Genomic DNA, 12,987 nt, shown 5'->3' on the forward strand with positions numbered 1-12,987 from the left:
TATTAGTTTTATTATAAGTTATGATTGTACTTTATTTTAGCAATATTTTCTTCTACTTAACTTAGCAATATTTTTCTATTATGACAACTAAGTAAATTGAATATAAAACTAAACAACAAACATAATTCTATATAAAATATTTATTGCCCTTGTTGTAACATTTACAAGTAACTTTTATTTTTATAAACATTGAGTTGAACAAAAAGTGTATAGTACTTTTAGGTAGTAAATGGTTGAATGAAATTGTTACAAAAACATGTCTTTTACATGTTTTGAGATATATATATATATATTTTTGATATAAAAAATTTGAATTAGAGAGACAGACTGTATTTCAAACCGACAGTCGCGGACAGTGGGGACATAGCATAGTTGGGTCCAGTATAGATGATATCTGACAATGATTATAATCAATATTATAAAAAACGTTTCGATCAAATCTGTAGATAGTGTTTAATTTTAAGAAATTGAAAGATTATCCCAAAAGCAAAAGTTATTCCTATTTTTTGTTCTTCTTTGACTGCCAATTGCACATAGAATAGAGGTTATCGTTACAATTTTATTTTTTTTTACTTCTATTACATGAAATTAGCTTTATTTTAACATATATTCAAAGACGCAGTATTTCCGTAACATTTTCATAAATTAAGTTGAAAAAGTTTTACTTTTAATAAAAATTTTCAAGTTTTTAAAAAAAACTTTTTTTAACTTTGAAGAGGCAAAATAAGTATAAATTTATACTTAATGTAAGTTAGATTCATGTAAATTTTATATTTATTGGCGGACTCATTACTATGGCAAACCCTTATAAGGTATTTTAAAATAAAAAAAAAAAAAAAAGCATAGAGGGTCGCGGCACAGTGGTGACGTAGCATAGTTGGATCAAGTATTATGATATCTGACAGTAATTAAAATCACTATAAAAAAAAAAAACGCTTCGTAGCATATCTTTAGATAGTGTTTAATTTAAAAAAATTGGTGGATTATTCCAAAAGCTACATGATCAGCTAGTTCCTTATTAATATCCTGATTTAGATAAAGTATGTTGAATGAAAAAGGGATTATTAAAAAATATTATTTCTCATAAAACAATTGTGTTGATCCATACACTATTCAATAAGTTATATCATTATACAGTTAAAAATGTAAAAAATACAATCGAAAATGTTCACACAAAAATAGCATTTGGTAGACATTTTCACCGCGAAGACAAAATAAAGTCTGAAATTTTTATTTTTCAAAATAAAGTACATTCCATTAGCTTTAATTTAAGATATATATATAAAAGTGTCTGACTTTCCGGATCACTTTCAAAAGTTAATTTTTTGTGAAAAGTTATCATTTTAAATCCCCCCTTTGGGCAGGTAAAGGGTTAAATTTACAAAAAAAATATACCAAATGATAGTTAAAGACATCAAGCATCTATGAAAAAAAAATTATTTTGATCCAAACATTTTTCAAAAAATTAAAGTAATTTAAAGTTGAAAAAATTTAATATGAAATCATAAATTTTATTAACACCAAAATTTTACATGTTTTTATTTGGGGGAACCATTTACACATAGAAGATAAGTCGTCTGGACAAATTTTTTTTTTAGACTGATAGTACACAACATAAGCTTTATTTTAGCATATGTTTGAAGTTCGGAGTAATTCTGGAATATTTTCAAAAATTAAGTTGAAAAATTAAAATTTTTGTGCAGAAGTTGCTATTTTGAATCCCCCCTGTGGACAGACAAAGGGTCATATTTTCAAAAAACGTATATAAAAGGAAAGAGAAATATTTATGGTTTCAATATAAAAAAGAATTATTTAAATTCGTTCATATTTCAATATGTTATGGCAATTTTTAGAAAAAGAAGTTTAAAAAATATCGAAATATATCAATTATAAAACCCGTAATTTTTGGGGGGATTTCCACCATTTAAAAGGAACTATGGAAGATTTTTCAATTTTTGAGGGTAATGTCTTAACTAGATACGATTTGTGATCTTTTGACGTATCGTTGAGAAAAATCGGTTCAGTGAGAGCTGAGAAAAAGTAATGATAGTCACAAAAAAAAAACACATCATAGTAAAATTAATACCTTCTCAGGTTTGCATCGAAGCTAAAACTTTTAAAAAACCACTAGATCGATAGATTTTTGATAATTATTCTTATTTAATGATGTTCTTTTAATAATAAATATTAAAAGCTTTATATCTCGTCTTCGTCTTACGTGTTTCATTTGAAATACGTCTTAAAAAAAAATGTATTCTCTCCTATTCAGTATTTTTTAAAAGTCAAGACCGTATGTAAAGTAATTTTTTAAATACAAAACTTCGTCCAATGCGCTATCATTAGTCTAAAGTTTTTACACTAAAAAATTAGTGTTCATATACTATTTGAGACATGAAGATATGAACCAAACAATTAATTTTATAATCATATATAAACATAATTTAAAGAAGTATGAAAATCTCATAGGAAATTAAAAATAAAGTTTAAAGATTATATCTCACATTCATCAAGCATAATTTTGTAAAATAATTCTTAGTTTATCTTTTAGAAATCTAATTTTCATATATATTGAAACATTAATTTTACTTATTTTAAGATTATTTGTATTAGTGTTTAAAATTAACTAACAGGAAAGGAGTGATGCTAAGACACTCCTCTGTTTTACTATTTTTGTAACTATTGTATAAATGTTTCAAACATTATCATCTGTTGAGTTACTTTGACTTCTTCTGCGTTTATAGATTCATTTTCTAGGTTTCTTTTTACTACAAATAGTTAAAATTACATGTGTTAAAATTCGATATTTCAGGTGATATATAGTAACGTAATGCCAACAGCAAAGATATCGGTACGTGAAGAAGATATTATCAGATTAACCTTAGAGTTCCTGTATAATCGCGAGTTACACATTTCTCAGCTTAGTGTTGAACGTGAAACGGGTGTAATAAATGGAAGTTATTCAGACGATGCATTATTTTTACGTCAACTGATCTTGGACGGGCAGTGGGATGATGTACTCGAATTTATTCAACCACTAGAAGCAATACCACATTTTCCGACTGATAAATTCAGGTATTGTATTTTACGTCACAAATATGCCGAGTTGATATGTATGAAATCAGAGGCATCAGTTATCGGAAGTGTAGATACCGCAGTTGAAGAAGTGGTTAAAGTACTGAATGAATTAGAGAAAGTTTGCCCAACTAAAGAAGAGTACTCTAATTTATGTTTAATGTTAACTTTACCTCGGCTCTCTGATAATTTGGGGTACAAAGACTGGAACCCTAGTACAGCTAGAGTACAATGTTTTCAACAAGTTTTTCCTCTTGTAATGAAATTTTTGCCTTGTGATAAAAAACCTGTTATTCCGGATTCGACCAATGACAGGCTAATTCAACTAATAATTAAAGGAATCTTATATGAGTCGTGTTGTAATTTTTGTAAATCAAAAGCTGTCGGAAATAAACAACCTTTTAGTTTAAATATTTTAAATTTTTCACATATATTCAATAGTTCAAATAGTTATAAAGATACAGATCTTAGCCTGATGTCGTGGCTTCAAAGCATTCCAGCTGAAACTTTTGTTGTGCCTTTCGAACAAAAAACATTAAATGTTGAACTCGAACAATTAGAGAGACCATCACTTGAAACGTCTTGGACAGAACACATGCTCGTTACACCAATAAAACCTAAGCAGTTCCCTCATTCTGCTATGCCATTCACCAGGCCCCGATCAGCCGCTGATATAATGTCTCGCTCCCTGTTGCCAAATTTGGATCAAACTACTTCCTCATCTCTTATCTCATCCGTTGGAGTATCTAATATATCTTCCAATCTTGTTAAATCTTCATTTGCTAGTTTTCACCTTACAGGACTGAAAAGTAATTCAGCAATGACTAGTTCGGTAGATAAATTGTTTGAGAGCGAAATGTTTGCTAATAATATAAATAGCGATTTACCATCTATTACTGAAGTTGTAACACCCGTTAAGGAAAATAAAAAAAACTCATTAGAATTGTCGTCTCCTGAACCAAGTAGATCGTCTAATTCTACAACAGCGTCCAATACAACACGTTCTTCTAGACTCGACTCTTTGAATGATCGATATCAACAGTTGTCTATTAATCAATCGAATTTAAGTTTTGATGCACAAAATAGTCAAGGTGACCTTTACAAAGAGTATCAGAAACAAAAACAGAGATATCATGATGCTCTACAAGATCAAGAAAAAGAGCGTTTCGAGTTAATTCAGCAGTTGCGAAATACTGAGTCAAAACTTCAAGAAGAAAATAAGTATGTTATTATTACCAATTTTAAATCAGCTTTTATATTAATTATTCGTACATTTTTAGGGCACTTCCTAATAAAACCCTTTTACGGGATACTGATACATTTATGAAGCCAAATACAATCCAGCAAACCGTACCAATCAAAGTTAATGTACTAAACGGTAACGAAAAATTTCAGCAAGTAAGTTAATTAAAAAATTTTATAACAATTTATATTTTCAGTATTTACTCTTTAGCGAATTGGTACATGAGTTTATGATATGATATATCAAAGATGTATCAAATATTCATAATAAAAATAAATAGTTCAGATATTTAAAATTAACCCTCCTTTATAATAATATTTTAAACCTTTTAGTAAATTTTGTCCCAGTCAGAAAGTTTTTGAACGACATTCAAATATTTTTTTTAAAATTGACCCATCTGTTAATAAAGAAACATTAATCAATGTTACATAAAGTCTGAAATGGAGTAGTTTTTTTATAATATAGATGTAGATATTCATATCGTCAATAAATTATAATAAGTTTTATGAATATGATTTTATAGTATAAATTTTTAACTATTTTACTCTATTTGTAGTGCCAGAAAATGTTATGAAAATCAGGTAAATTTATAAATAATTTGAGTTCAACCTACTTATTAGTTAAAATTAATAAATTAATTATCATATGTTTCTAAAATAGATGTAATGATATTTCTTATTTATTATTAAAAAGTGGAAAACGGTATATTAATTTAGCGTTATCCTAATAATTGTTCGACGTGATTAATAGTTTATAAATTTTAATACGTTTATGTATAATAAATATTAATCATTTTAATGTAGCTAAGTGGGCTATGTGAACTAATTCTTGCTCATCCAAAATTAGCATTTTACTAATCAAAATAGATAGTCGTATATCTTGATAAGAGATAACTAGTGACCTTCAGTTGTCATAACTACGTCCCTGTAAAGTTCTGTTAAATTACCTATAAGCATACATGCACGGAAATGTTAGCAAAATATTTTCATGTATTTCCCAAGGTTCATTATTTTAATATTTAAAGCTTATTGCATAGATTATTAAAGAATTATATTTGTCTAGGTTAGTTGTAGGCCTGTTGCGTTGGTTGGTAAAAAATAAATTTATCCTTCTGGATTTAACATTTTTTTTTAAATTATATTTATTTGGTGCTTTATAAATCATTTTGAAAATATTTATAATAATCAATTTTCATATTCAACTTATTTCCGCTCATATGATTTACAAGGAAATGTTTTATTTCGTATTGAAATTACAAAAAGAGAGAAAATGTTTATTTGAACTTACTCAAATATTTTTCTGCATTTTTCAATAAAAATCGTTCTAATTAGTTGTATTTTAATGTTGTTCAATAATGAAATTTTGCAAATAGGTGATTACTAAGCGTATCTATTCAAGGTTAATGTTTATTTAGTTTCTTAGATTGGGTGAGGTCCACCCACTATACTTTTGAAAAGCTAAGGCAACACTTGTTTATTACGCTGAATCAAAATAAGTTTCGTGTGAAAAAAATAATGTTGATAAAAATCTACCTATTTGGTAAACCTAAGGTGTCAACACTAAACAAACAATTATAACATTCTCGTATTTTTAACAAGCGATCAATTTTGATAATGGCTTTTAGTTTTATCAGAAATTAAATAATCATTAATCGTCTATTTAAAATTAATCTAATATTCGAAGCAATTTTTTTAAAATTGAAACGAAAAAAATTTCTTTGGTCTCATCTAAACGAATAAGTATTCAATTTTATACAAAATTAAAAACAGCTATCTGAGTTGGTTTTCATATAACTTGTATTAGTTATTATTTTATACGTTTGAAGTTAGATTAATTTTCATATTAGTGATTTATATCGATTAAGTTAATCGCATAGAAATATTAACATTATAATAAGTATTTGAACTGTACCTATTATTTTACACTTTCCGCATTTATCTGGTGTTTATGTTGAAGTTATCCACGATTAAAAAAATACACGTTGTAATTAATGTAACACATCAATGTAATGCTTGAGGGTGATTATCATTATTCTGTAACATTTGACAAAAAGTATGCGTCATACAACGTGTGGCGCGCCGCGACATCAACGCACATTTGTATGGTGTTGGACCTCTAACTAGTAACCGAATATGGTTTGGTGGGGCCCCGGACATAATGCTGCGTGTGAGCCACTCACGTCGTTACCGCGTACCTTCAATAGTTTACACGTAACCGGTGCTCGCTGACCACTTTTCTGTCGCGATTACTCGTGGATATCGTTTGTCGTCGCAAAGCTTTTTTCATACGGTCTAGATACTTGTAATAACGAAATGACGGCCACAGCAGCCGCTCTGAAAAGGCTCGAGGCGTTGTTCGATGACGTGAAACTTAAGGATGCCGCTGCCGACTCATCTGGCAAGACTAAAAGAGGGTCTATCGAAAAAGTCACATTTGCTGTGACAGCCGATTGCGATATACATGGCCGTCGCAAATCCGATCATGTCCACACACACAGGAGTAGTATCGCTACATCGTCTCCTCGACGCGAATCTATGCCCGTTACCGGATCCATTCCAACGGCGAGTATGCGTCGTCGCGATTCCATAGTGTTGGGTTCTACCGGTCGAGACACTCAGTCCAATCATCCTTCATCTTTTCCGTCGTCGTTGCGGCGCGACTCTGGTGCCTCTTCATTGCGCCGCGACTCGATAAATTCGACAGGTCGCAGGGACTCGCTTTCCCCACCAACCATTCCCTCAGCTCCGGGTGTAGTTTTGCGTCGTGATTCTGGCACTAGTCGCAGAGAGTCTGTGCCGGCATGGCGCAGGTTTTCTACAGATTCGCTTGATTCCGTACGCCGCAACTCTTGGGACCCTAACAGAAGGGGTTCGTCTGGATCTTCTGCCGGTTACGAAGACACGATTGTTGAAGAGAAATCACGGGTAAGTTTACAATATTATGAGACATTCGCTGGCCAGCAAACCTTTAGATCGGCACCAAGTTCATAACTTTAACTTCACGTCGTTCACTTCACTTTTCTTGTCACGATACCCATAGGAATGGGTATCGAGTTCTCACACTGTAGCATAATTGCAGCCTTGACTTAGTGGGTACTTAATCGCTTGTGGATAGATTTACTATTATACATTTTTTACCGTTGATATTAACTGCATCGTTATTATTAAGAATAACAATAACTTGTGTCAAATACAACGCCGTGTCCAGATGTATTCCTCTCCTCAAAAGTATCCTTGAGTGTTAACAATGCATTCGTAGACGATAACGCATTTTTCGTTTCAAACGACACTACTGCACAGTATAACGATAACAATAAAGTTATGTCGTGTCCTTTGTTGTATGTACACTTATTGTGACGCCTTATAATCGCTAGACAGATGCTGTTGACAACGCCAATTATTCACGTGTGAGTTTGTTTGCTTGTAGTTGATCAGAAAAATAATTTGTGGGTCGTTGCCTCAAAGATTTTTTTTAGTCATGGGTATAGCCCGTAGTTATATCGTTAATAAAAACATTGTGCTTGGAAGATTTTGCTGCCAGTTCATCGAAGTTATTCCCATTAGACGGGGTTTTCGATTTTAATTTATATCTATTCGTAGTTAAATTATTCAAATATTGAAGTTCTTAAAAATAAATTGTTATTAATTAAATCTAGCTAGTTAAATATAATTATAAATATCAGAAAAGTAGAATTGTTTTTTGAAAAAAAATTAAATTAAATAATTACTGTTCGTGATCAATTCCTTTTATAGTTTTGTGTTGATTTTTTTTTAAAATTAATTGTCGTCAGTATATACTTGTGTTGATAAATGTCTAACCTATTTTTAGTACAACAGGGCCGATCAATTATATAATGTTAATAACATAGATATTAGTGAAGTAAATTTGTACATGATCGTCGTCGTTATTTTTTAATTGTTTTAAAAGGTTATTACTTTTCATTTTGTTAAAATATTTTCGATTATGATTATTTTTATCTTGTATTTGTTTCCGTAAGTGTTTGTTTATATTTTCAGCCATTGCTGTAACTATCAAGGTTAGTAACTGGGATTCAAGGTCTATCCCAAACGCGAAGATGCGTGGTGTGTTGTAGATCAAGTGTCCTTAAGTCTAACCCACACATTACACCTAAGCTTTCTGTTTTTAAATTAACCTTTTATTTGTTATCGTCGGTCAAGGTTTGTGTTGTATTATTTCGATCGATCTGAATTTTAACACAAGTTAAATTGAACTTTTAACTCCAATTGTCAATTTTGTTAGAAAAAAAAAAAACAAACTTTCATTGTATACATGATTATGTAACTCGATTCATTCGATAAATTTAGTTTATAATGATTTACAAACTTGTGAACACATTGTGTGATAAGCTATTAAAATTGTTTTTATCGAAGCTGAAGAACGTGACCTAAATTTTGTCGATAACATTACCAGTAATCAATGACGGATATTTAATTGTTCGGCATGTGTCTTGAGTTTAGGCATAACTTCTTGTGGTCATCAAGTGATGACCGCGTCCGGGCATTCGTTCTGTACAAAGCTTGTAGCGGATTTCTTCAGGACAAACCGGTTTTTTATCGTCTCTGATGACGATGATAATAAAATAAACAACGGGGTTTATCCCCACTTTACGGTGTTACGGTATACCGTATCCACCCGCCGTTGAAATGGTTCACATTTAAGACGAGGCATGTTACAATTTCATTACGGGTTTTTTGTTAATGGTAATTAACAATGTGATCCGTTGTTATACGTACAATAGTTACTTGATGGGAAGATACACTTTTTTACGGTTATTGATATCTATTTAATCCTCATATCGTTTATATTTTTCGGCATTCTTCAGAAACGTTTACAACTGCGGTTGTTTTAAGATTATTCCTACAATTGTAAATGAAGTTATGTCATGCATTTTAATTTTAATCATGCGATTAATTTATGTCTTCGTTTGATGACATCAATTAATCCTATGAACGCTCTTCTGTTTTTTTCTGTATTTTTATTACCGATAGCAGACAGCACACAGCCACCACCAAGATTTTATGATTATTGGAGTCGGTACTGATACACCGAAAGAAAGTAGTACACTGCGATCATCAGTCGACCTAACACTTTTAGGTTTTAACGTGCTTTGTTTCACCGGTTAATGTGTTGGTTTAGTTGTGTGCAGAATGTTTTTTCGTTATATTAATTTTATCTACATAATAAATGTCGTTTGTTCGCTAACATTTTGTTGATTCCGATGCAAAAACGGTTACTTGTTTGTAATGTTTAAGTGTTCTTTCTTAGTAACTGTTATTATATTTTATGTATAATATATACAACGCTTTGTCGGTCAGAGGAACCGTATTTCATGTTTATAACATAGAATGCAGGTAATATTTTGTGTTTTTTGTTTGTATCGTGAAGCTTATGACTCATAAGATAAAGTTTTTTCTTTAACCGACATCAATGTGACGTGAGTTGAAAGTTAACTCAAAGTTATTCTAAATTTGTTAAACATGCGTTTTACGATGTCATGATTTTACTGGGTGAACGATCTAGATCGTGTAATCGCATTTTTATACCTAAATAATTGGTTAGGTTAAAGTAAAATACAGCCCTTGCGATTGACGAAAAATAATTTTTTTAAATTTAACTCATTGAATATACATATACGTTTGAAGGAAGATGAAAGTAGTTTTAAATTATTATTATTCATATTTCCTTAGTCAATTTCACTAATATTAAAATACTTTTATTTCCAATTTATGGCTTAAACTGAAATGAAATCGCATTCAAAAGTATACTTATGTTAAGTCTAGACATTTTATTTATTTTTTAAATTAATTTTAATAAAAATGTAATTTGTTTATAAAATGAATCACTTTCTATTTTTCTGGTATAACAATTTTTATATTTTAAAGATTCATCTACTTTTAATACTAGTGAAATAATATAAAACAACAACTATAATTAGTAGTTGCGTTTTGAGAACAAGTTTTTTTTTAATTACCGTCTAGTACATTAAATATTCCTTGAGGTGTAACAATAAAACATTAAAATATATATTTAATAAATAAACTGTAAAATATTAAGCTTTCATGTTTGACTATTATTGTAACAATTTACTATGTCCCTTTAGTAATTTTCATATTTTTAAGCTAATATTTTTTATTATTAAAAATATTACGAAGAAATAAAGAATTAAGTTATCATGCTCATGTACCTCTAAATATCCATTTATATTAATTCTTTTAATTAAAAAATATGTATACAAACGTTAATCAAATTATTTCATCTATAACCGTCGTAGAAAATATAATACTTGTTTAAAAAACAGTAATATATTCAAAAAATTGTTTATTCGCCGTGGGCGTTAGTAAACGGCATTTATTGTCATGACATAAGTACAAGGTGCAATAAGTAGTCAAAGGTTACTTGAATAATTTTGTAAAAGGTACACAAGAATTTTATTATCACGTGAATTTATTGAAGTTCGTTGTACTCAAAGCTGTAGAGTTTAAATAAAATTGCATCAGCGGTTAGTTAAACGTGCAGTAAAAGTAATAGAATAAACTTTGTGCTATGTAATAATTTCTCTTGTATTTCTGTTAGAATTTGATTGGAAATAGTTGTATCATCTTTGAAAAATCATTGTTAAAACTGTGTTAGAATTTTTTTGTTGCGGTAAAAATTTGATAGGTGTTAAAATTAGAAAAATAAAATTAGTACTAAATCGAATTTTATTTGTCACTATAATTTCCAGTTGTCGTGGAAAATCTTCAATAATAGTCACTATTATTTGACGTTTAATGATTGATTCTATTTTTTCATATTTTTGTCTTGGTAAAACTGTGTTAAATAGACTATTTATTATGGTTCGTCAACGATATATTTTTGGATAACGATATCGTACCGAATTTCACCGATACTATATCGCAATATCGAAAGAATAATATGTTTCTCGATATCGCATAAATATGTATTCGAAAATAAAAATATATTCAAAAAATAAATTTAATGTTTTCACCTTTTTTTATTTTCATGAATACCGTTTAGTTACCATTGTTATAAAAATCAGACTAGTGTACCCACCAAATCAATAATGATATTAATATCAAAAAAGTATACAGGGTGATTGGCTAACTATGACTCATGTAATATTTTTAAAAATACAAGTGTTATAAACAAATTTTTTTTTTTAATCATAATGGATCTTTGATGAGCTGTTTCACAAAAAAGATGGTGGTAGAAATTAAAATTTTCTCGTGAAACACCTTATCAAAGATCCATAATGATTAAAAAAAAAAAAATGTTTATAACTAGTGATGGGCATTTTCGAATATTTTAAATTGTTTTTATACAACCGAATAGTGTGTTTTTAGCATAAACTATCAAATAGTTTTTAAAAATATTCGAATTGGCTAGCGAATGGTTTCAAAAAATATTCGTTTAGTTCTAACTAAAATTTTTATTAAGTACACTTAATTATAATAAGAAGATAATTGACGAATACTTAAAATAAATTATTATACAATTAATAACAGTAAAAAGTACCATTTTATTTATTTTTAGTTTGTGAGTCGTTGGTAAAAACTGATAAATATGGGTTGAAAATTAAAAAGCAGTTCATTTTTACGATGACTAATGATATATTTTCAGTTTTATCGGAAAGGTTTGTTCTATGCGCAACAGAAGTATTCGTAAATACTAAAGTATTATTTTACACTTAATACCTTCTATACTGTTCTTAGTCTAGCATTACCTGCTCTTTTGCCATATAAAGGCATAACACCGATAAAGAGGACAGCGCGTTTTAAATTTTTACGTCAAAGTGGCCACAACAATAAATACTGCTCCTCTTTAAAAATTATATAAACTATCTTTATTAGTCGGTTAATCATTGAACACTTAGCGTAACAATATATAGAATATAAATTATAGATTTTAATGTTTTCTTCTAAAATTATATTCACAAAAATTTTCTAAAATTATTTTTTTTGCTCAAAAAAATAAAATAAAAAAATAATTTGCTAAAATTCATTTTTTTAATATAAATCATTCTTAATTCTCGAAATAATCATTTTAAAACAAAATGTTTCGTAAAAAAAAATATATCAAGTTAAATTTATTAAAAGATTGGTCTTATGTAAAATTATAGTCAGATTTATAGTTTTGCTGTTTTAATAACACTAACGACTAAATAAGATTGTTTAAAACTGTTTATTCAGGGTACTACGATTATAAATAGAATACAATTAATAATAAAAAAAATTAGTAATGGGCATTTTCAAATATTTTAAAAACTATTCGAATAGACTATCGAATAGTTCGAATAGTGGATTACTATCGAATAGTTCGATAGTTACTATTCGATATTTCCCATCACTATTCATAACATTTGTATTTTTAAAGATATTGCATGAGGCATAGTTAGGCAATCACTCTGTAGATAATAACCACATCTCATAACGATAATCAAACATTTTCAAATAAATTTTTATTATGAAGAAATAAGGTTTTTTGTTACTAGATTTTATTATTATAAATTGGTTATATTAAATGGATTAATATAGTTTTTGTGTTTTGGTTTTAAATAAAAAAATAAAATTTAAAGTTTTACAAAATTAATTATTTTATTATAACTATTTTGAGTTGTATTTATGCAAGAACGATGTTTTCTTTTCTTCCTC

General features: G+C 28.8%; 2 protein-coding genes across 5 annotated transcripts in view; one reads left to right on the forward strand and one right to left on the reverse strand.

The window, feature by feature from the left end:
• The window catches only part of LOC126910542 (tubulin-specific chaperone E), a 53,618-nt gene extending 47,231 nt beyond the window's left edge, over positions 1-6,387 (reverse strand). The window contains exon 1 of the mRNA XM_050693188.1: positions 6,227-6,387. The gene's annotated coding sequence lies outside the window, so the exon portion shown is untranslated. The remainder of the gene's footprint in view (positions 1-6,226) is intronic.
• Positions 1-12,987, forward strand: part of LOC126910537 (WD repeat-containing protein 47) — a 79,033-nt gene that overhangs the window by 43,026 nt on the left and 23,020 nt on the right. For 2 of the 4 annotated variants that reach the window (XM_050693179.1, XM_050693178.1), the window contains exons 2-3: positions 2,810-4,293; positions 4,353-4,470. In XM_050693179.1, the coding sequence (XP_050549136.1) occupies positions 2,828-4,293; positions 4,353-4,470 (1,584 nt within the window). In that variant the 5' untranslated portion in view covers positions 2,810-2,827. Of the gene's footprint in view, positions 1-2,809; positions 4,294-4,352; positions 4,471-6,508; positions 7,240-9,412; positions 9,688-12,987 lie in introns of those variants that run through there. The other 2 variants (XM_050693180.1, XM_050693182.1) reach the window with 2 other exon arrangements.

This window comes from Daktulosphaira vitifoliae, unplaced genomic scaffold (assembly GCF_025091365.1).
Source record: "Daktulosphaira vitifoliae isolate Bord-2020 unplaced genomic scaffold, ASM2509136v1 Scaffold_1, whole genome shotgun sequence".
Lineage (NCBI taxonomy): Eukaryota > Metazoa > Arthropoda > Insecta > Hemiptera > Phylloxeridae > Daktulosphaira > Daktulosphaira vitifoliae.